Source organism: Sceloporus undulatus, chromosome 5 (assembly GCF_019175285.1).
Source record: "Sceloporus undulatus isolate JIND9_A2432 ecotype Alabama chromosome 5, SceUnd_v1.1, whole genome shotgun sequence".
Taxonomy (NCBI): domain Eukaryota; kingdom Metazoa; phylum Chordata; class Lepidosauria; order Squamata; family Phrynosomatidae; genus Sceloporus; species Sceloporus undulatus.
Window position 1 is genome coordinate 45,588,941 of NC_056526.1, and position 20,277 is coordinate 45,609,217.

Sequence of the window (20,277 nt, forward strand, 5' to 3'; positions counted from 1 at the left end):
CACATAGCCCTTGAAAAGAAAAGAAAAAGAAAATAGCTGAAGGTTACTTGTTCTTTTCAGCACAGGCCTACCACTTTCAAGGAAAATAATCTGTAAAATCCATTTTTCTTTGGACAGCATCTGCTCCAACTCTGCAGCTCTAGATCTGAATAATATTATTAATACTACAATGGCAGTTTCAGAAAACATAACAATAAAAATAACAAACCATAAAGCCTATCAGTAAGTTAAGAATAAAGCAAATACAGCAGCACTTAAAATGCACCTGTTTTAAGCAATATCTTACATTTTGTCAGGTTAAAAAGCTTTATGATACCACCCTGCACATATCTATCCGGTCACTTCTGTGACTCATTAGAAGTGAAGCCTATTGCTATTCAGAACTTTCCCTGGCATTTCCCCCTCATCTTAACAGTACACATTTTCAGCAGGAATATCAATGCTAGCATGCTAAACGTGGAGCCTATGTTTGCAGTTCACTTAGATAAATTTGTCTGCAGTCTAGAACAGTTATTTAAATTTCCAGTCATACAATGTAATAAACCAGCATTTATTTTATGGGTTAGCAGTTAATCCAAGCCTAGATCTCACAGACCACCTTTCATGCATAGGTAACTAGTCAAAGTGATAGAAATAAGAATTTTGTTTTTAACTTTGACTTCTAAGCTTGGTTCTTGTAGATGTATTATTTAAAAGCTTATCTCCCTTGAAGATGACCTGAAACTGACATTTTATACAACTGAGTTTTCACTTATTTACTTTTTAAATGGCTAGGGAAGGAATTTTAAACAATACATCTGAAGGAGTAAGCGCCATTGAACATAACATTATAATATATAGATAGGACTGCAAATCCTTTGCAATTTTTAAAAATTGCAACCTTTTCCTTGAACCCCCACATTCTGGAAAAAAATGTGCAGTTTAGGGAGGAACATTTACAATTCTCAGCCAGAGTGCTCTAGTGCCTCAGCAAACTACAAACCACAGGATTCCATAGGATGACGCAGCAATGGTAGTTAAAGTGGAATTATAGTGCTATAGGTGTATAGTCTAAAAGGGCCCATATGCTCCATTAGATTTGGACTGCAAGGGGCATTTAGTCTCTGACATTTTCAGCTCAGTCCTAAATCACTGAACTAAATTGCAAACCATTATTTCACACTGAAGATTTCCCATGAAGCCAGGCCTCCTAGTTAAGTGTCTTTATCACATATGTTTTTATTTGTTCTTTTAATATTGTGAGCTGCTCTGGGTTCCAGTTTTGAGAAAAGTTTTGAGAAAAGAGCAGGATACAAATATAATAATAGTAATAATAATGGTAATAATAAAATCCAAATGGTGCTCTCAGTAGCAAAAAAGATGATGAGCTAAATAAATGGAAAAAATGCTTGTACAGTGGTACCCCGGGTTACGAAAATAATCCGTTCCGCGGCGCCCTTCGTAACCCGAAATCTTTCGCAAGCTGAAAAAGCCATAGGCGCTAGTGCTGGAAGCCGCAATTTGGTGCGAAAAAGCGCCGAAAAGCACCAAAATTTTTTTTCGTAAGCCGGAAAAAAAAAACGTAACCCGGAACAGTTTTTTCCTATAGAATTTTTTCGTATCCCGGAAATTTCGTAACGCGGTGCTTTCGTATCCCGGGGTACCACTGTACCTAGGAATCCCTTGTCTGAAGTACAGTATCGCATCCTGCTCAGTTACGGGATCTTAGTTGTGATATAAGCAGCGACAATGCTGTGCTAAGGAAAAATAAAATGTCTTTGAAACAGCATACAAGAAAGAGAAGGAATATCCCAGAAATTATTTCTCTGCATCATAACATTGTGGACAGGATGAACTGTAGATCTTTACTTCAAGATCGGTGTGGACAGTGGGTACAGGAAAAAATGAGCTCATGGAATAGATTACTTGTTGGTGAAGGCAAATACACTGAAGAAGCAGAGTTTTTAAAGCACATGAGGACTTGGCTGGTGCAGGTGTTAGAGGATGTAGAGGTCTGTGGAGAAGGGCACTGTGTCTATAATTATATATGGTACCAGATGTCTTCACAGTGAAGCCAGAAATCTGCCATGTTTGTCAATCACAGGAATTGCTGCCAATTTGTGTCTTAAATGCAGCATGTCCAAGAGATTAGGATAGGACACTGGTCTGGAATAAAATTTGGACCACAACTTTTTTTTTAAACCCTGTCTGAGAAGGTACAGCTTTGCTCTTTCTGGATAGCATATCTGTAAGGTTCCTAGCAAAGTCCCATTGTGGGAGAATCCCATTGTAGGAGAAAGGTGGGATATAAATCCTTGAAATAAATAAATACATAAAAGTGCTAAAATGTTACCTTCTCTGAAAAGGCACTGTCATCCAATGTTAGATTCCTACATATGATCAAAGGCCTAAAGTGAGCTTTATCCTGTCTCAAATTTAAATACATTTGTGTTCCTCCCATTTCTACCCCCTTCCCATTTTGAGACTGTTGTGTTTATTATTTAAATGGTTGATTGTTTTTTTACAAGGTGTGGCAGATAACAAGATAGGCCAAGTGGCAAATCTGGAAATCCGGCTGTGGTCAAGCTTGGAAAAGTACACTCCACTCATGTCTAGAAACACTCTTCACTTTCAAACTGCATCTTTGTAGAATTCAAAGATATAGCCTTGTTATATGTCTGAGAAATCTGTATGCAAAGAGATCTTGTTATAGCATCTTTGAGTCTCACTGAAAGAAATTAGTAGAATGAGCTTTCCTAGACTTGAGCCGACTTCCTAATGCATTTTTGGAGAGGAGAATCCAAGGACAGACCCTTAAGGAAAATCAGTACAAAGGGGTCTTGTTGTAGTACCTTTGAGACTAACAGAAAGATAAGAAAGAAGCTGGTAGCTGGACCAAAACATATTGCAGAAGTAATCCAGTTTGGGACTGCTTTAAATGCCCTGGCTAAATGCTAGGAAATTCTGGGAACTGTAGTTTTGTGAGACATTTAGCATTCTCTGTCAGAGAGCTCTGGTGCCACAGTAAACTACAGTTCCCAGGATTCCCTAGCACTGAGCCAGGGCAGTTAAAGTGGTCTCAAACTGGATTATTTCTGCAGTGTGTTTTGGACCTTAGATGCATGTATGTAGTGGAGAATCCAAAGAAAGAATTTAAGGTCTGAAACTAATTGAAAGAAAGAAGCTGGTAGGATGAGCTTTCATAGACGGGAAGCTACTTTTTCAGATACTGTACATGTTTGGTGAAGAGAATCCAGAGGCAAACCTTTGAGACTAACTGAAAGATAAGAAAGCAGTTGGACCATGAGATTTGTAGACATGAGCCTACTTCCTCAAGTTTGGATCTTAAGGTCTGTCTCTGCATTCTCCTCTCCAAGCATGCATCTGAGGAAGTAGATTCAAGTCCACAAAAGCTCATGCTATCAGTTTCTTTCTTTCTTTGAGACTTCGTGAGCCCCAAAGGCTGCAAGATCCCTTTACCAGATCACACACTCAGCTAGGTTCTGCATAGAGAGGAGGCTGTGGAACTCGTCCCCTCACTTGTTTGAACGAAGAGATTCATATCTCTGCACCGATTCAGAATTGGTTTGGTAATTCCATTACGTTTAGCGTGATTGAATCTCTCCATGCTATTTTAAACCCATGGTCATTCAGATTTGCCACTGTATCAATTTAAAATGGAGGCGCTTTCAAGCTGTGAATTGTCGCAGCTCTTAAAACAAAACCCGCTAAGGGACCCGGTGCAAAATGCCCCGGTTTAAGTGGGCTTTTCACCCCCGCCCCCCAAACTGCACTGATTGCAATCAGGGCGAGTGTGAACTTCGAGGAAATAAACCAGTTCCACACCGGTTGATTTCCGTAGTGTGAATGGTCCCTTGGTGAGCCATGGAGTGTCTAGATTTAACCTTTGGAAACAGGCAATGGGGAGAAAGAGCAAGGAGGAATCCCTTCCTTCAACATGTCCATAAGCAAGAAAAGCCAAGGAGGCAGCTATTGCTGATTCTGAGGTGTCTGAGGGAGGGCAGGATGACCAGAGATCTCCCTATCACATAGGGAGAAATTGGGACTTTAAACAGTGATTAACCCGAGAAGATCACACAATTGTCATTAAAACATGATTAAACTGAGATTAACACATGAGCCATTATCCTGTGAATAACCAAGGAATAACCAGGCAATAAACAGCAGAAGGTAATGCACAGGAAAATCCCATGAATGATTTGCTGCTGTTTCCTGCCTGGTTATTCACAGGTTAATGACACCATGACAATTGTGTGAAAACCATTAGCGCAATTGTGCAATAATAATGGGATAATATCACTTTGAACATGATGTCATGTGAAAACCATTAGCACAATCGCACAATAATAACGGGATGATATCACTTTTATCACAATGTTGTGCGAAAACCACTAGCGCAATTGCGGGATTATCATGGGTCAATCACCATTTATACTTCCAGTTGTCCCCCGTGTGATAAAACTCCCAGGAAGTGTCCTCCATTTTAACTGTCTGTCCTGGAGTAATGTCCAAAATGTCCCCCATTTTGAGCGCGACTAAGAAGTTTCAATTTACAATTATATGAGTGATTTAGGTTTTAGCTGGTCATGTCCTCACATTTTCCCTCCATTTTGAGCACGATAGCATGAATAGCGTGAATTTACCCTTATACGAGTGTTTTCAGCTTTTATTTGGTCATGCCTTCCTTTTCTTGAATGCCCTCAATTTTGAGCATGACTAAGAAGCATGAATTTACAATTATATGTTTTTAGCTTTTATCTGGTCATGTCCTCCCTTTATCCTGAATGCCCTCCATTCTCCTTAAACATTCTCCATTTTAAGCATGACTAAGGAGCATGAATCTATGCTTATACAAGTGTTTTTAGCTTTTATTTGGGCTTGCCCTCCTCTTCTTGAATGCCCTCCATTCTTCTCGAATTCCCACATTTTGAGCATGACGAAGGACCATGAATTTCCAATTATGAGAGTTTTTTGCTTTTATTTGGACATGTTCCTCAATTTCTTGAATGTCCTCCATTTCGAGCACGACTAAGAAGCAACAATTTAGTTATACGAGTGGTTTCAGCTTTTATTTGGTCATGTCCTCTTTCTCCTGGATGCCCTCCATTCTTCTTGAACGTCCTCCATTTTGAGCATGTCTGAGGAGCATGAATTTACAATTATATGAGTGTTTTGGGGCTTTTTATTTGGTCACGATGCCCTCCCTATTTTCTCCATCTGGCCCTCCTCTGAGGCGAGGAAAACTGGTCCCTTTCTTTGGGCCTGAGGTGGTCCCCAAACTGTTGCTCTTCAAGGGCTTTTGGACTTCAGCTCCCAGAATCCCACGCTACTGGCCAACGCGGCTGAGGCTTCTGGGAACTGAAGTCCAAAATAGCAATAATAAAAAATCTCTGTGTAACCGAACCGCCTCCGCCTCGAGGCCTGAAAGAGAGCGAGAGAGAGGCCTACTGCTTCTCTTCCCTCTCAGCTCCACCGAGGAGGAGGAGGCGGTTTCTACTACTAGGGCGACTCCGCCCCAGCGGCGGCGGCGGCGGCGGCGGTGTCTGTGGCGCCTCCCTCTGGGCTGTCAGCCGGCGACGGAACGGGTTGGGCCCAGGCGGGAGGGAGGCAGGGGGAGTGTGGCTTGTGCGAGGAGGGAGGGCCTGCGACTGGCGGGGCGGATGGCTCCTCCGGGGACCCCGCGCTGAGCGAGCGAGCGAGGGAGCGAGAGAGCCAGGGACGCCACCTCCGCCACCATGTTTAGGCGGATTTTGCAGAGGGTAAGCGACACGGGCGCCGAGGGCCTTTCTCTGGCCGCCGGAGGGAAAGGAAGGAGTGCCGCCCTGAGTCGCCGCGTGGGGACTTCCTGGCTCTCCTTGGCTCCCCTCACACGCCTCTTTTGCTTCAGGCCCTGGCGCCGCTGCTGCTGCGGCTGCTGCAGTGTCACGCCGTTTCTCTCATTCGCCATCCGCACTGCAGGACTTAACCCGCTTTGGTACCGCTTTCAACGGCCATGGCGCCGTGCTGTGGGATTCTGGGAAGTGTTTTGAGCATGACTTAAGAAGCATGGGTTTATATTTTCCATGCACTAGTCCCCAGACTGTGCCCTTTAAGAGTCCCCCCCCTTTGGTTGGACTTTTGTTCCCAGAAGCCTCAGCCAGTACTCTGGGATTCTGGGATCTGAAGTCCAAAATCCCTTAAAGAGCACAGTTTGGGGAACCACTGGACCAGCGGTTCCTCGCTGCTTTGGCACCTTAGGAATAATCCAGTTTGACACCAGTTTGAACAGCCACTGGCTTGGGGTTTGCACTCTCTGACAGAGATGACAAGCGACACTTCCCAGAATTCCATAGCATTGGCTTTTCCAGGACATGTTCTCCATTTCAGGCTTCTGTCCAGGAGGGATGTCCAAAGTGCCCTCCATTTTGAGCATGACTAAGAAGCATGGATTTATATTTCCTGTGGGTTTTATGACAGACCAGGGCTTCCTTATTGCTTTGAGCTGCTTTGGCACCTTAGAAATAATCCAGTTTGACACTACTTTAACTGCCATGGCTGGGGTTTTGCACTCTGACAGAGAGACAAACTACACTTCCCAGAATTCCATAGCATTGAGCCACAGCCAGGCTGACCTGATGTCCTCCTTTTCCAGGACATGTCCTCAATTTCAGGCTTCTGTCCAGGAGGGATGTCCAAAATGCCTCCATTTTGAGGATGGCCAAGAAGCATGGATTTATATTTATATTGAGTGTTTGTTAGCTTTCGTTTGGTCATGTCTTCTCTTTTTCTCAAATATCCTTCATTTTGTGGTGCCTTGTACTCTTTTGTGGTTAAGACATCTGGCCAACCTGGCCATGGCAGTTGAAGTGTTGTCAAACTGGATTATTTCTGCAGTGCAGATGCAGCGTTTGAGGGATGTGGGGGAGCCTGGTGGAGCTGGTCAGTTTGCCCTGTGGGGGTGTGGATGTGAGGAGGAAGGCTGGCTGGGAATAATGGGGAGATGTTGGTTTTCAGTCAGATGGCTGATAGATTAAGGTCCAGAACACATTGCAGAAATAATCCAGTTTGAGACCGCTTTAACTACCTTGGCTCAGTGGTAGAGGATCCTGGTATTTGTAGTTTATTGTGTCACCAGAGCTCTCCGACAAAGAAGGCTAAACGCTTTGCAAAACTACAATTCCCAGAATTGCCTAGCATTGAGCCAGGGCAGTTAAAGCAGTCCCAAATTGGATTATTTTTGCAGTATGTTTTTGGACCTAGATTATGGTAGGATGGGGCAGCAGCAGAAGTTTTGAATTGGAGGGAGAGAAAGAGGGATGGGGTGAAATTTAGAAGAAAGAAATGGACACCAATCTCTCCCCCCCCCCCCCCCAAAAGACACATATGCAGGATGCACACAGCCTTGAGGGGATTTTTAGTCTGGCTTCTGTGAATCCATTTTGTGTGGGAGCTGGCACCAAAGGCCTGAGCACTTGGCAGGGTTAAGAAGGACTCGTTTTTCCCTCTCACAGGGAGGTGTCTCTGTTTGAAGGTGGAAGGCGTCACCCATTGACTCTCCTAAGGCTGTTGTTGTTAAACATAATCACAGATTAGATTTGTGTGAAGTTGCAGGAGCTGTCTCCTGTTGGCTCATAACCTGTTCTGATGTCTCACACACCTGTCTGAGGAGGGTGTGTGTGCATACACACATTGCAAACCTTGGTGACAAAATATGGTACCAGCACTTCCGCTAATTGACAGCTTGTACAACCTGCTCATGCCTGATTTGCCACCCCCAGATGCTGTATGAAGGGGGAGTTAAAGGATGAGAAATACAGTGGCCCTCCAAAATTAACTGGGGTTAGGGGCCCAGGATACAAAATACAAAAACAAAAAACAAAACACTCCTTTTTTTAAAACAGAGGGATCTCTATCCTCGAGTGCAACTCTGTGGTCAACCTCAGTTGGAACTTGACCACAGAATCACACTTGAGGACCTAAAAATGCCCAGAGAAGTGTTTTCTTTAGGAATTTCTATGTCCTCCAATGTGACTCTATGGTCAACTTCCAGCAGAGTCATGCTGGAGGACAGAGATTCCTAGAGAGAACGTCTCAATTAAATACGCATATAATCAAACCAGCAAATGTGGTGTGTCCACGGTATATACAAAGAATTGGGCAGAATAGTAGAAATGTGATATTGCTGATTACTGAGGTGACACATAGTAAGTTCTCAGTAGGTGGAATAACCTTTGCTGCCTGTTGGTTGCCAAAGTACTACCAAAGTCTAGAGTAACTGCTGACCACCTAGGTTTAATGGGCCCTCAGATGTGATAGCACTCAGCATGCTCCCTGCACTCTGACTACCCCTTAAAATTACTCACAGTTGATAACCTGAATACTACTTCTCACAAGGCCAAGAGGTTTTTGCTCAAATTCTACATATGTACACCTCATTACAGGTCAGCTGGTGGCAGAATGATGGTGGCATGTAAACAGAAGAATATTAAGTGCATCAGACATTAATACCATTGTGTGGTTATTCATCTTCATTGAAGTTTGGCAGCTGAGATGGCCTGAGTTGTGGCTCACATTTGTAAACAGGGCCAGAATATGGAACTGTAGGGACTCCTGTGTGTATATATATATATGTGTGTGTCTTCAGGTTGCCATTAATTTCATAGGGTTGCCATGAATTTCATAGACGAGGAATACTCAGTGGTGGTTTTGCCAGTACTCCACATTAAAGTGCATTTCTTAGCTTCCTGATACTGTTATTTGTCACCATTCGTATCATTCATATATGGATTACAGGACATATCAGACATATGTCACAAAATAGTGGTTGTCTCTTAAAATTGATACAGCGAAAGCTATTTACATTCATATGCAGAGTAATCTTGGGTAGCACATTCTTACTAGCCCAAGTTACAGGAGCAGGAAATAAATACATTCATACTAGGATGGTCAAGTACCTACCCAGCCAGGAAAGCTGCTGCAACTGTCTTCTGTAGTTGGTCTACCTTTAATCGTTGACTATAGAAGGGGGAGGAATCATGTGCTCCCACATGTTGTTGTAACTCCCAGCATTCCTCACCGTCAGCTTTGCTGGCCATTTCTTATTTGCAGGTTGCTGTCGAACAACATCTGGAGTGACATTGGAGTGATTCCCCTGATTGTGGAGGGGTTTTGACTCTTAGTTTGGAGGTGTGAGGGCACATATTTAGTCCCTGACTTTTATAATTTAATGATGTTTATTAGCAGAACTAAGAAAGGTTTACTAATGAGACTGGAGAATTGCTGCCAGTATATAACACGGGATCATTGTTAGGCTACATATTTACATTTACTGTACACTTTTCTTGTCCATTGACAGTATTAAGAAGAGGAAGTGTTAATAGAAGAAGGACAAGTAAGGGCCCTTTTCTGTGGGAAGTCTTCATGTCATTAAAAAAAAGAACAACCTACGTACAAAGATAAATTAAACCTAACAGAAGTAGTACCATAATATAAAGTTTCTTCTGGGTCATGGATAGGTGCCTCAGAGAGTAAAAGAAATTCTTGTCTGTTGATTGTTCAACTTTAAGCTAAGCTAAGCAGAACAGAGTTGAGTCATAGAGTTGGTTCAAAGAGAGTGGTTTGATTTCTTAATATCTTTCTTGTAATGCTAGTGCTATGAGCAACTTAAATCATGTGATGAAAACGGTGCTGGATTTGACACCCACTTCAGATATCTGCAGGAGAAACCTAAAAGCTTTTCAGATAGTACACGAGTAATTAGTTTAGTGATCTTTGAAGAAATACTTATGGTGGTAATGGAAAAGGAGTTTATATTGTGTGTTAAAGAGTTTTTCCCCTCTTTCTGTTCTTTATTGTGTTCTGTTTTGTTGTTCTGTATTGTGTGAAATTTAAACATTATAGTAAAAGAAACATAGCACTCTGGTGGTTAAAAATCTCTTCCACAGCACAACTAATGTCACATCTAATGTTTTTTAAACTAACTGAAATAAGGATAGAAAAAGTATCATTTGTAGAGGTGGACCATGTGCTTGAAGCATTACTGTTAAGATAGCAGTCTTTTAAAATGGTATTTTTATTGTACTGCTTCTGTTCAAGGATGACCTTTTGAATTAATTTGCAACTGCACTTTTTGTTCATGAAAAAGTACATCTGTAAGTGTTCTTTCCAAAAAGCAAAGATGTATATCTGTATTAAATTTATATTGTGGTTTGCCAAATCTTCCTTCAGTTATAAGTAATAAAGACTTTTCTGATGCAGAGTGGCCCCAACCTAAAAAATATATCTAGCATAGTAATTTAAATCTAGAGCTGGACAGGTGGGAGATTCAAATGTTCAGTAGGGCTTTTAAAATGTTCAGCTGTTCAGCAAAGGTTTTTAAAAGTGCCATTCAGTGTGTTCAGTCCCTAGCACACATTCAAAATGTTGGATTATCATTTCTCTAAAATCATACTTCAGCTCCACTTTTTAGAAGCTAATGCTTCATTAATAGTGTTACATTGGTATTTTCTGTGAAGAACATTCATTTGTCTTTAAATATCCACGTACACACAACTGGGAGATCAAAGCAATAGTTGGCTGTGGATGGTTTTTGTTTTATACGCTACTAAAAGTGTACTGTATTTTCCGGCATATAAGACGACTTTTTGACCCTCTAAAATTGGGTCAAAAGTCGGGGTTAAGCCCAGCAACAAGAGAGACCCATGGCCCAATGCGCTTACCTGATCTGTTCCGCGCCGCTGCTGGCCTCCTACTGCTGGGTGCCGGCTTCTCAGGCCTCCGGAGGCCTTTGGAAGCCGCCGCGCACGAGCAAGGCTGGATGCCGGCTTCTCAGGCCTCCGGAGGCCTTCGGAAGCCGGCAGCTGCATGCAGGCTGCAAGGGGCTTCTGGAGGCTGCTGTGAAGTCAGCCGTGGACGTGCGTGTTCAGGCTTCAGTAGGTCTCCAGAGGCCCCTTGCAGACTGCATGCGGCTGTTGGCTTCACAGGCCTCCAGAGGCCCCTTGCAGCCTGCGCCTGCACCCGCACCCGGCTGCAACCATCACAGGAAGAGTGGTAGTCTTATACAGTGAGTATATCCTAAACTCTATATTTTTACTAAAAATATTGGGGGTCGTCTTATACACCCGGTCGTCTTATACGCTGGAAAATATGGCAATACTTTTACTATTGGAAAAGATTTTTTTTAGTATTACGTCCTGACTAAATATCTGCTCTGTCTGGTTCCTCCCACACTTATCTCCATGCTGGTACAGTTCACACTGGTTTGTTCTCATAAAATTCTTAGAATCATAGAAGAGACCCAAGGGTATCCAGTCCAACCCCCTGCCGTGTAGGAATACACAATTAAAACACTCCTGACAGAAGGCCATCCACTTCTTAAGGTGCCTGCTCTCTCAGTGAGATTTATTGTATGGTATGAGAGTAGGCAGATGACAGTTCTTGGGCTGAGTGAGTTTTAGGAGAGTATAGGATATGACTAACTTGTGTTTTAGTGCTAAATCACTTTAATAATTTCTGCTTGTCTTTCTACTTTAAAAATATCCAAAGTGCTGTTAATTTACTAGATACTAATTTGATACATTTTGTTTTTTCTTTCCCTTAGACTCCAGGCCGAGTTGGGTCTCAGGCTTCAGATTCTGACTCTGCAGTCCCTGGAAATGCAGTGGATGTTAACAATGAGAGCTCTTCAGAGGTACTTGTATTTCAGCAGTCATAAGTTCAGATTTATGTATTCCATGTATGTCATCAACGTCTTTGAAAATATTGCTTTCAGATACCCTAGTCCTAATTATTTCAATAGTAATATTATAACATCCTGAAATATTGCTTAAAATGTATGTGTGTGCTGTGCTTGGCTATGAATTTTTTAAACTTTATTTTTTTTTTACTGGTACATAAACTGGGATTATTGGGGTGGAAGTTGACCAAAATAAAATGAGTGTATGTTTATGAGATGGGGGGGGGATAGTTTCAGTATTTAATTCTGAAGGCTAAGAAATTTGTGGTTGTCCTGGACTCCAGTTTTATCAGGCCGAGTCAACCTGGCCTAGGGATGATGGGAGTAGTAGTTCAGTAACATCTGGACAGTTACTGGTTCTACAGCTCTGATGTATAGATATCATGTAGGTTACTAGAAAAAACGAGGGGAACTTTGCAGTTTGGTGTCTGCAAAGTTTGGTGTCTGCCCTTTGAGATGGCCTGCACCCGCCCCTTTCCCTGACGGATTGGGGCCTCAGCTGCCACAGTGGCAGCCCTGAGGCCCCAATCTGCCGCTTTTCCAGGCCGCGGGGAAGCGGCAAAAGTCCGCTTCCCCACGGCCTGGACAGGGGTGCGCTTGAGGCTTCATGCCCCATGGACACCCTGACAGAGGTGGGGAACAAGAGAAAGGGGCCGCTCGGCCCCTTTCTCCTTTGTGTCGCTGGTGCAGCTGTGTAAAGGCTGCACCAGTGACACAAACAAAGGAAGGAGCCCTTCAGCGGCGCCAGGACGTCACGTCTGTGCCGTCCCATTTGGAGGCGGCGTGGCCATGACGTCGTAATGGCGGCGCCCATCTAGTAAGGCTTCTGTCTAGAAAGCGTGCGGCCATGACAATGTACTAGGGTTGTGGGGCATCTGGAAAGGATGCCCCGAGGCAACCCTAGTACATGTGCAGCCTGGTGCAAAGCGCCGGTCTGTACAGTGCCTGAAGTAAGGCATGGATAATCTGTATATAGTTGGGTGCACAGGGTGGAAACAGAGACATTGATGGTCCAAGGGGGGCTGTTCTGTTGGGGAAAATGCTGCTCTTTAAAATTAGGATGTCTGATATTACGGGACACTGATAGTTACTTTGCAAATATGTCAACATATTTAATTAGCTTGTAGATATTTTAGTAGCCTGCTTATTTACTCCCACCTGTGACTGAAAAGAGGTACCACATCTGTCCACTTCCTCACCTGTCTTGGTTCATTAAAATAGCCAGAGGGGGACTGGCTGTGTGGAGTTAGTGAGTAGTCTCCTTACAACAAGGCAAGATTCTGGTATGTCTACAGAAGACCTTTATAAAGGCTGTATTGAGAAAGCCTTCCTGGATCCCTCTGTAATGGATAATTGTTGCCCAGTGTCCAGTGTTTGATATCTGGGCTAGGTATTGGAACATGTTGTAGCCTCCTAGCTCTAGGGGTTCTTGGATGAAAGTGATGATCTTGATCTGTTTCAGTCTGATTTCAGGCTTGGCTATGGGACAAAGATTATTTTGGTTGCCTTGGTAAACTACATTCTCTGAGAAATAGATACGGATGTGTGTGTTCCCGTTGGTTTGGCTGGAACTCTCAGTAGATTTTGGTACCATGATATCCTCCTGGGTTGCCTTTCTGGGATGGGACTTGGGGACACTGTTGTACAGAAAGAACACTCCTGTTCCTTTCTGGAGTGATGAGACCAGAAGGCGTTGCTAGCTATTTCTTCTTCAGCTCCTTGACTACGGTCCTGTGGAGTCCCTCAGAGCTCTTTGTCACCCATGTTATTCAAAATCTACATGAAACCAGTGGGAGAGGTAATTTGGGGTTAGAATTCACAAGTATGATGATGACATCCAGTACTATTTCTCTTTTCCACCCGATGTCCAAGGAAACTGCTTGATTCCCTGGACCCCATTCTTATTTCCCATAGTGAAAAAAAAACACAATTTATTATATCATATTTTCCAGCATATAAGAGGGCATTTTGACCTTATAAAATTGGGTCAAAAGTTGGGGGTCATCTTATACGCCGGGTTGAGCCCGGCAGCCTCATGGCCTGGCACTTGCGCGCTTGGCTGCCGGCTTCTCAGGTCTCCGGAGGCCTGGGAAGCCGGCAGCCCTGCACTGGCTTCTAAGGGGCCTTCGGAGGCCCCTTGAAGCTGGCGCGCACTCTGTTGGGGCTGCTGGCTTCTCAGGCCTCCGGAGGCCTGGGAAGCCGGCAGCCTTGCGCCGGCTTCTGAAGGGCCTTCGGAGGCCTGAGAAGCCAGCAGCCCCAAGAGCACGCGCGTCGGCTTCTAAGGGGCCTCCGAAGCAGTGGAAAACATTATGTGACAAAGCAAGAATCTACAGAGACAGAATTTACTCTAGTTCTAACTAAAATCTATCAACAAATATGGAAAAGAAAATAATGGCCTACAGATTGGAACACAGGTTCCAGTCCCCAAGAAAAGGGACACTAAGGACTTCAGATACAATAGGACCATTGCATTAATTTTCCATGCAGCTAGGAAGCCCTGGTGGCACAGTGGTACTGCAGTCACAAGTTTGTGAGTTCGATCCCAGGCAGGGCTCAAGGTCCACTCAGCCTTGCATCCTTCTGTAAGTCACTAAAATGAGTACCCAGCTTGTTGGGGGCAATTAGCGTACACATTGTAAACTGCTTAGGGAGTGCTAAGTGCACTGATAAGAAGTATAGAAATGTACTTGCTATTGCTGTTGCTATACAAGCAAAGTGATGATCACAATTCCACAACAAAGACTTTTGCCCTACTTGGAGTGAAAAATGCTGGGTTTAGAAAAGGAAGAGGTATTAGGGATCATATTTCAAACATATGTTGGATGCTTAGTCTGGAGAAGAGAAGGTTAAGAGGTGATATGATAGCCCAGTTTAAATATTTGAAGGGATGTCATATTGAGGAGGGAGCAAGCTTGTTTTTTGCTGCTCCAGAGAACAGGACCCGGAACAATGGATGCAAGCTACAGGAAAAGAAATTCCACCTCAACATTAGGAAGAACTTTCTGACAGTAAGGGCTGTTCAACAGTGGAACACACTTCCTTGGAGTGTAGTGGAGTCTTCTTCCTTGGAGGTGTTCAAACAGAGGCTGGATGGCCATCTGTTGGGGATTGCTTTGATTGAGAGTTCCTGCATGGCAGGGCGTTGGACTGGATGGCCCTTGTGGTCTCTTCCGACTCTTATGATTCAATGATTCAGTGAACTGTACCAAAGAATTTCAAAAGAAAATCAGCCTGTGCTTTATAGATTATAGCAAAGCCTTCAGTTGTATAGATCATGAAAAATTATGGATTGCTCTGAAAGGATATGCCATAAAATTTCATTGTCCTGATGTACTCAGGAGGCCACAGTGAGGACAGAATATGGAGAAACGGAATAATTTTCAATCAGCAAGGGGATTGGCCAAGGCTACATTGTATCACCCTCTCTGTTTAGCTTCTGTGCTGAATTTATTATATGTAAAGCAGGATTAGACACGGAAGAAAGAGACATGAAAATTGGAGGAAGGAACACCAACCATTTAAGATACCATACTAATAGCAGAAAATAACAAAGACTTGGATTAATTAATAAAGAAATACTGGGAAGATAGTGCAAAGGCAGGTTTACAGTTGAATATTAAGAAAAGAAAATTGATGACCACAGTTGATTCGTGTAGAAAATCAAGACCTTAAAATAGTTCAAGATTTCCCATACCTTAGCTCAGTCATGAATCAGTATGGAGAATGCAGTCAAGAGATCATAAGAAGACTAAGGACATGGAAGGGCAGCTGTGAAGGAACTAGACAAGATCCTGAAATATAAAGATATATAATTGAATACTGAAGTTAGGATTGTCCATACCATAGTATTTTTCTTCTTTATGTATGATTGTGAAAGCTGGATAGTGAAGAAAGCTGATAGAACAAAAATCAACTCATTTGAAATGTGGTGTAGAGAAGAGCTATGAATACCGTAGATTGTTAAAAAACAAACAAACCCACAAATAGGTGCTAGAGCAAATCAAGCCTCAACTCTCACTAGGAGCGAAGATGAATAAACTGAGGCTGTTGTACTTTGGCCATATCATGGGAAGACATGACTCACTAGAAAAGACAATAATGCTTGGTAAGGTAGACAACAGAGCACCAGGATGGTGTAGTGATTTGAGCATTGGATTATGATTCTGGGGATCAGGATTCAATTACCTTCTCAGCCATGGAAACCCACTTGGTGCCCTTGGTTGAGTCACACGCTCTTAGCCCCAGTAAACCCTTTGATAGGTTTGCCTTAGGATCACCATAAGACTTGAAGACACACAACAACAACAGTATAGTTGAAGGCAGTAGAAAAATAGGAAGACTGTATTCCAGATGGATACTGGAAACACAACCCTAAGTCTGCAAGACCTGAGCAGGGCTGTTGATGATAGGGTGCCTTGAAAGTATCAGTCATAGTGTTACTGTAAGACAAAAGAAGCATCTACACTGTAAAAATAATGCAGTTTTACACCGCTTTAAGTGTTGTAGTGCCATCATATAGAATCCTGGGATTTGTAGTTTTACAAGGCCCTTGCTGCCAAAGAATGCTGGTGACTCACAAAACTACAAATCCCAGATTTCTGTAGGCTGGCTGGAGCCATTGCAGTCAAAATAGTGTCAAACTACATTATTTCTACAATGGATATGCACCCAAACTCAACTTGATGGCAGTTAACAATAACAGAGTTTGATTAAAACAAATGGGTTATTTCCAAGAGCAAGATACTTGTGTGCATCTCTTGTTCATTTCAGTGAGATTTGCATATCATGGTATAATTGAATTAACCTCTGTGGGTTTTTTGAAACCCACAGTTCCAATTTTTTAGGTTTTTTTTAAAAAAAAATCTCAAAGATGAGATTTGGATTTCCCATGGTTCTGATTACCTTGATTACCTAGTATCTATATTATGCTGTTTTCAATAAATGAAATTGATCCAGCAATTATTTCTTCATAGAATATCTAGCAGTATGTTCTTTCAAATGTTGAGTTTAAGAATAATCAGTTATTGGGTATAAGAATTACCAATTATTACTGTAAGAAACAACTACCGGGGATGAAACTGTTCAGCGAAAGTGAAAAAATTACATTCCAAATTTTGCTTTTCATTTAATGTTCAGTTCCAAGCTTATTTAGAGCCACTGAAACCCACTGGATGACCTGGGGCAAGTCATACTCTCACTCTCAGAGGAAGGCAAAGGCAAAGCCCCTCTGAGCAAATCCTGCCAAGAAAGCCATGTGATAGGTTTTCCCTAAGGTCTCTGTAAGTCCTAAACTACTTGAAGGCACACAACCACCACAACCCAAACATACTGTTTCGGCTGATCTTACTACTGTCTTTAGCTAGTCTTTTCAGGCCTACCCCAGTGCTACACAGAGGGTCAGGGGACCCAGCTAAATGAGGTGGTAAGAATTGACTGTAGGATGGGTATAAAATGGGATTACTGAAATGGAGCTATGAACTGAACTTCAGTCAAAAAGAGTACCTTCACCCAGTTTTTGGAAATCTCTCCTAGTCTCTGCATCAAAGCCATTCATTACTCTTGTTGACTGCTATGAGAGGATGAGATGTCAACTTCTGCCAGCTCTTTTGGATATACCTGAATCTAGATCAGATCAGATCTAGATTAGATCTGCTGTAGTAAATGTTTTCCTGATTACTGTACAGATAGTATTGCTCACTTAGTTGAACTATTGGATGGGCCACTGTTATCACTACTCTTGAATGAGCTAGAGAAGATGGATATAGCTGTCACTATAAATTTGTTTCATTTAGACTCTGTGGCTGCCATGATTCCCAAATCATGGTGTTGTAGATCACCACAGCAGCTTATGTCCCTTCAGATGCAGAGAAGTCTGCAGTGGGGCTGGCAGGTAGCTGGTTGCCTGGCAACATTCCAGGGTTTTAGGTAAGATAGTCAGGGACAGAAGCCAGGAAAAGATAAAAAGACTCAACAGCAGCAGAAGAGGGGAGGAAAGCCCAGAGGAGACAGAAGAGAGCCAAAGGAGACTCTGTATCAGGTCAAGAGGCTCCTTCTTTTGCAGTTCCAATACCAGGCAGTGATGGCTATTTGGGGAGAGGGTTCAAAGCTGGGGAAGCCAGCAGCAAGTCCAAAGCCTTGAGGAGTTCTCCAGCTTGTCTCCCAAGAACAGAAACAAGACCAAACCAGTTGTAGGCCAGACCCTTAAGGGGCAACGTGGCAGGAAAAAGGCTTAGTGGTTAGGCCATGGCAAAACAGACTGTTGTCCCTGTGAAGGCAGATATACATAGTAATGAACAATCTTGGCTGCTTACCCTCTAACCTAGGGCAGTTACATCAGGGCAGTGGCTTACACCTATTAGTTTTGCATCCTTTGCTACCCCAGTGTCTAGCTTCTTTCAACCTACCTCATAAGGTAAATCCTACCTGACCTTCCAGTGAAAGTGAGGCCTAGTGTCCTTTAACTGTTTGAAGGGGCTGGTCCTGGAACCCCACACCAAATCTCAGCATTGGGTCTTGAAGACACAGGTCCATGCGGGAGGGGGCTGAACTAAGGAAGACTTAGGGACTGTGCACACCTGCCTTAGAGGCTGGCCTGGGGGGCGGAGTTGGGGTGTCTCCTCCACATGATGAACAATCTGACTCCGCCCCACATGGTGCATGGCATCATAGCGGTCCTCTGGTGCTGCGTCCACACGACGCAGTGTCACAGGAGCACCGCAAAGCCATGGCACTGTGACTATCACGCCCTTTGCAAAGGCCAGATCTGGGCCAAAGTGTGTGGTTGCTGCAGCCCCGGTCTGGCTGTAAAAGGGGCGGCTGCAGGTGACCCTTAGAGACTATCTTCACAGCCCCCTAAATATACCAGAGGCTGAGGCAAGGGGACTGTGGTGAGCAGCAATATCAACTGAAACCAGCTTGTGGAGTTTGGGGTCTAATCCTGGAAAGACTTACTGAGCAGACTGGTTGGCTCCAGAGTGAGTCTACAGGATCTGAGGACTAGCTTCTGAAAGACCATCACCTTTTCTCCAGGTCTGTAGATAGTTCTTAACTTGGGCAGGAACCTCAGGGACTAGGTGGTGTCTTGCCACGAGATATGGCCCCTGTGACAGGAGCCAGCTATGTGGGGACTTCAAAGGGGCAAACTCCATAACCTGGCTAAAATGGCAGAGATTAATAAAATTTACTAACAAATAAAATTTACTAACAGAAATTAATAAAATTTTCTAACAGAGATTAATAAAATTTACTAACAGACATTTATGGTATCCTTTTGGACCAACTCTCTGGGATTGGATGTTTAGGCACTTTCTGATTTCTCATGCCAGGAGACAATTACAAATCGCACCTCCCCCCAGTTGGATGTGGAAAGGCAACACATGGCTATTATGTTTTTTTTAAATATTGCATGGTTACATGAGGAAACATGCAGTGGACTAAACTGCTGGTAGCTATGGCACAGGAGGCTTTCAACATTCGTGGTATCCTTCTGGACCAACTCTCTGGGATGGGATGTGGAGGTATGTTTTCCCAGTGACTGTTTCTTCCTGGAGGGACAAGCCTAGAAAGTAGTGCTGGAAAATTTCAGTTCAACTCCTTGACTGATGCCCTGTGCCCTTGACGGCTGCCTCAGGGTTTTGTTTTGTTCCCCATGTTACTCAGCATTTACTTGAAAGCACTGAGAGAGACTGTCTGGAGATTGGAGGTTTGGTGCCACCACCAATATGTTTTTGACAAAGTTCTGAGAACGTTGGGGATGGTATTTCTGTTAGTTCTATCTACCTCACAGATACACTTGGTGGGAATGTAAGGTGGCTATTCTTACGCTATGGAACTCCCATCCTAGGAAGGCAAGATTGGGCCCTTCTTTGCTGTCCAGCTTCAGCAGCTGACTGTTTTACATCATAAGGCCTTTTAATAGGGTGATGAATTGTTTTGAATTGCACTGTTGGTGAATTTTTGTTTTTGTTTTTGTTATTTTGAAATTCCTGTTTTAAATTTCATTTAACATTATCAATAGTTTAATTACTTTTTAATGTTGACATTATATATTTTTTCACTGAGTTGTATTTATTTTAATTTGTAACCCTCCTTGAGTCCTGGTTCTGGGAAAAAAGCAGAATATAAATAGAGGTGAGGGTGGTGGTAGTAGTTGTACCAGTGATAACAATAATAGTTACAGGCTCTCTTTTCTAACTACTATGTTTTTTTAAAAATACATTGTATTCTTTATATATGCTTTCCTTGTTGAACAGCACTGTCATAGCCTTGTATTTCAGTGGATTCTGAATTTTAAAAATAGCTTAAAAGTATCAACGAAGATCAAGACATCATTTTGAAATACTGGCATTTACTGAGAAATATCTTTTCTTTTTGACTTTCAGTTTATTTACAATGCTTTAAAAGATTCATGTCCTTAAAAGCAACTGTTTCGCAGGGCTTCATCTGTCCAGTGTGTATGAAAATGTGCATTACTGCCCCTGATCTATCTGAACATTACCAGAATGAACACGTTGGGACAGAAACAAGAAGACTGGAGCTGCGTGAATTACCTGCTAGTACTGTGG

At 43.0% G+C, this 20,277-nt stretch overlaps 1 protein-coding gene across 2 annotated transcripts in view; it reads left to right on the plus strand.

Moving 5' to 3' along the window:
• The first annotated feature begins 5,557 nt into the window (after positions 1-5,557).
• Positions 5,558-20,277, plus strand: part of EEA1 (early endosome antigen 1) — a 77,850-nt gene continuing 63,130 nt past the window's right edge. The window contains exons 1-3 of one of the 2 annotated variants that reach the window (XM_042467791.1): positions 5,558-5,759; positions 11,579-11,668; positions 20,148-20,273. In XM_042467791.1, coding sequence (XP_042323725.1) covers positions 5,736-5,759; positions 11,579-11,668; positions 20,148-20,273 — 240 coding nt within the window. In that variant the 5' untranslated portion in view covers positions 5,558-5,735. The remainder of the gene's footprint in view (positions 5,760-11,578; positions 11,669-20,147; positions 20,274-20,277) is intronic. The other variant, XM_042467792.1, reaches the window with a different exon arrangement.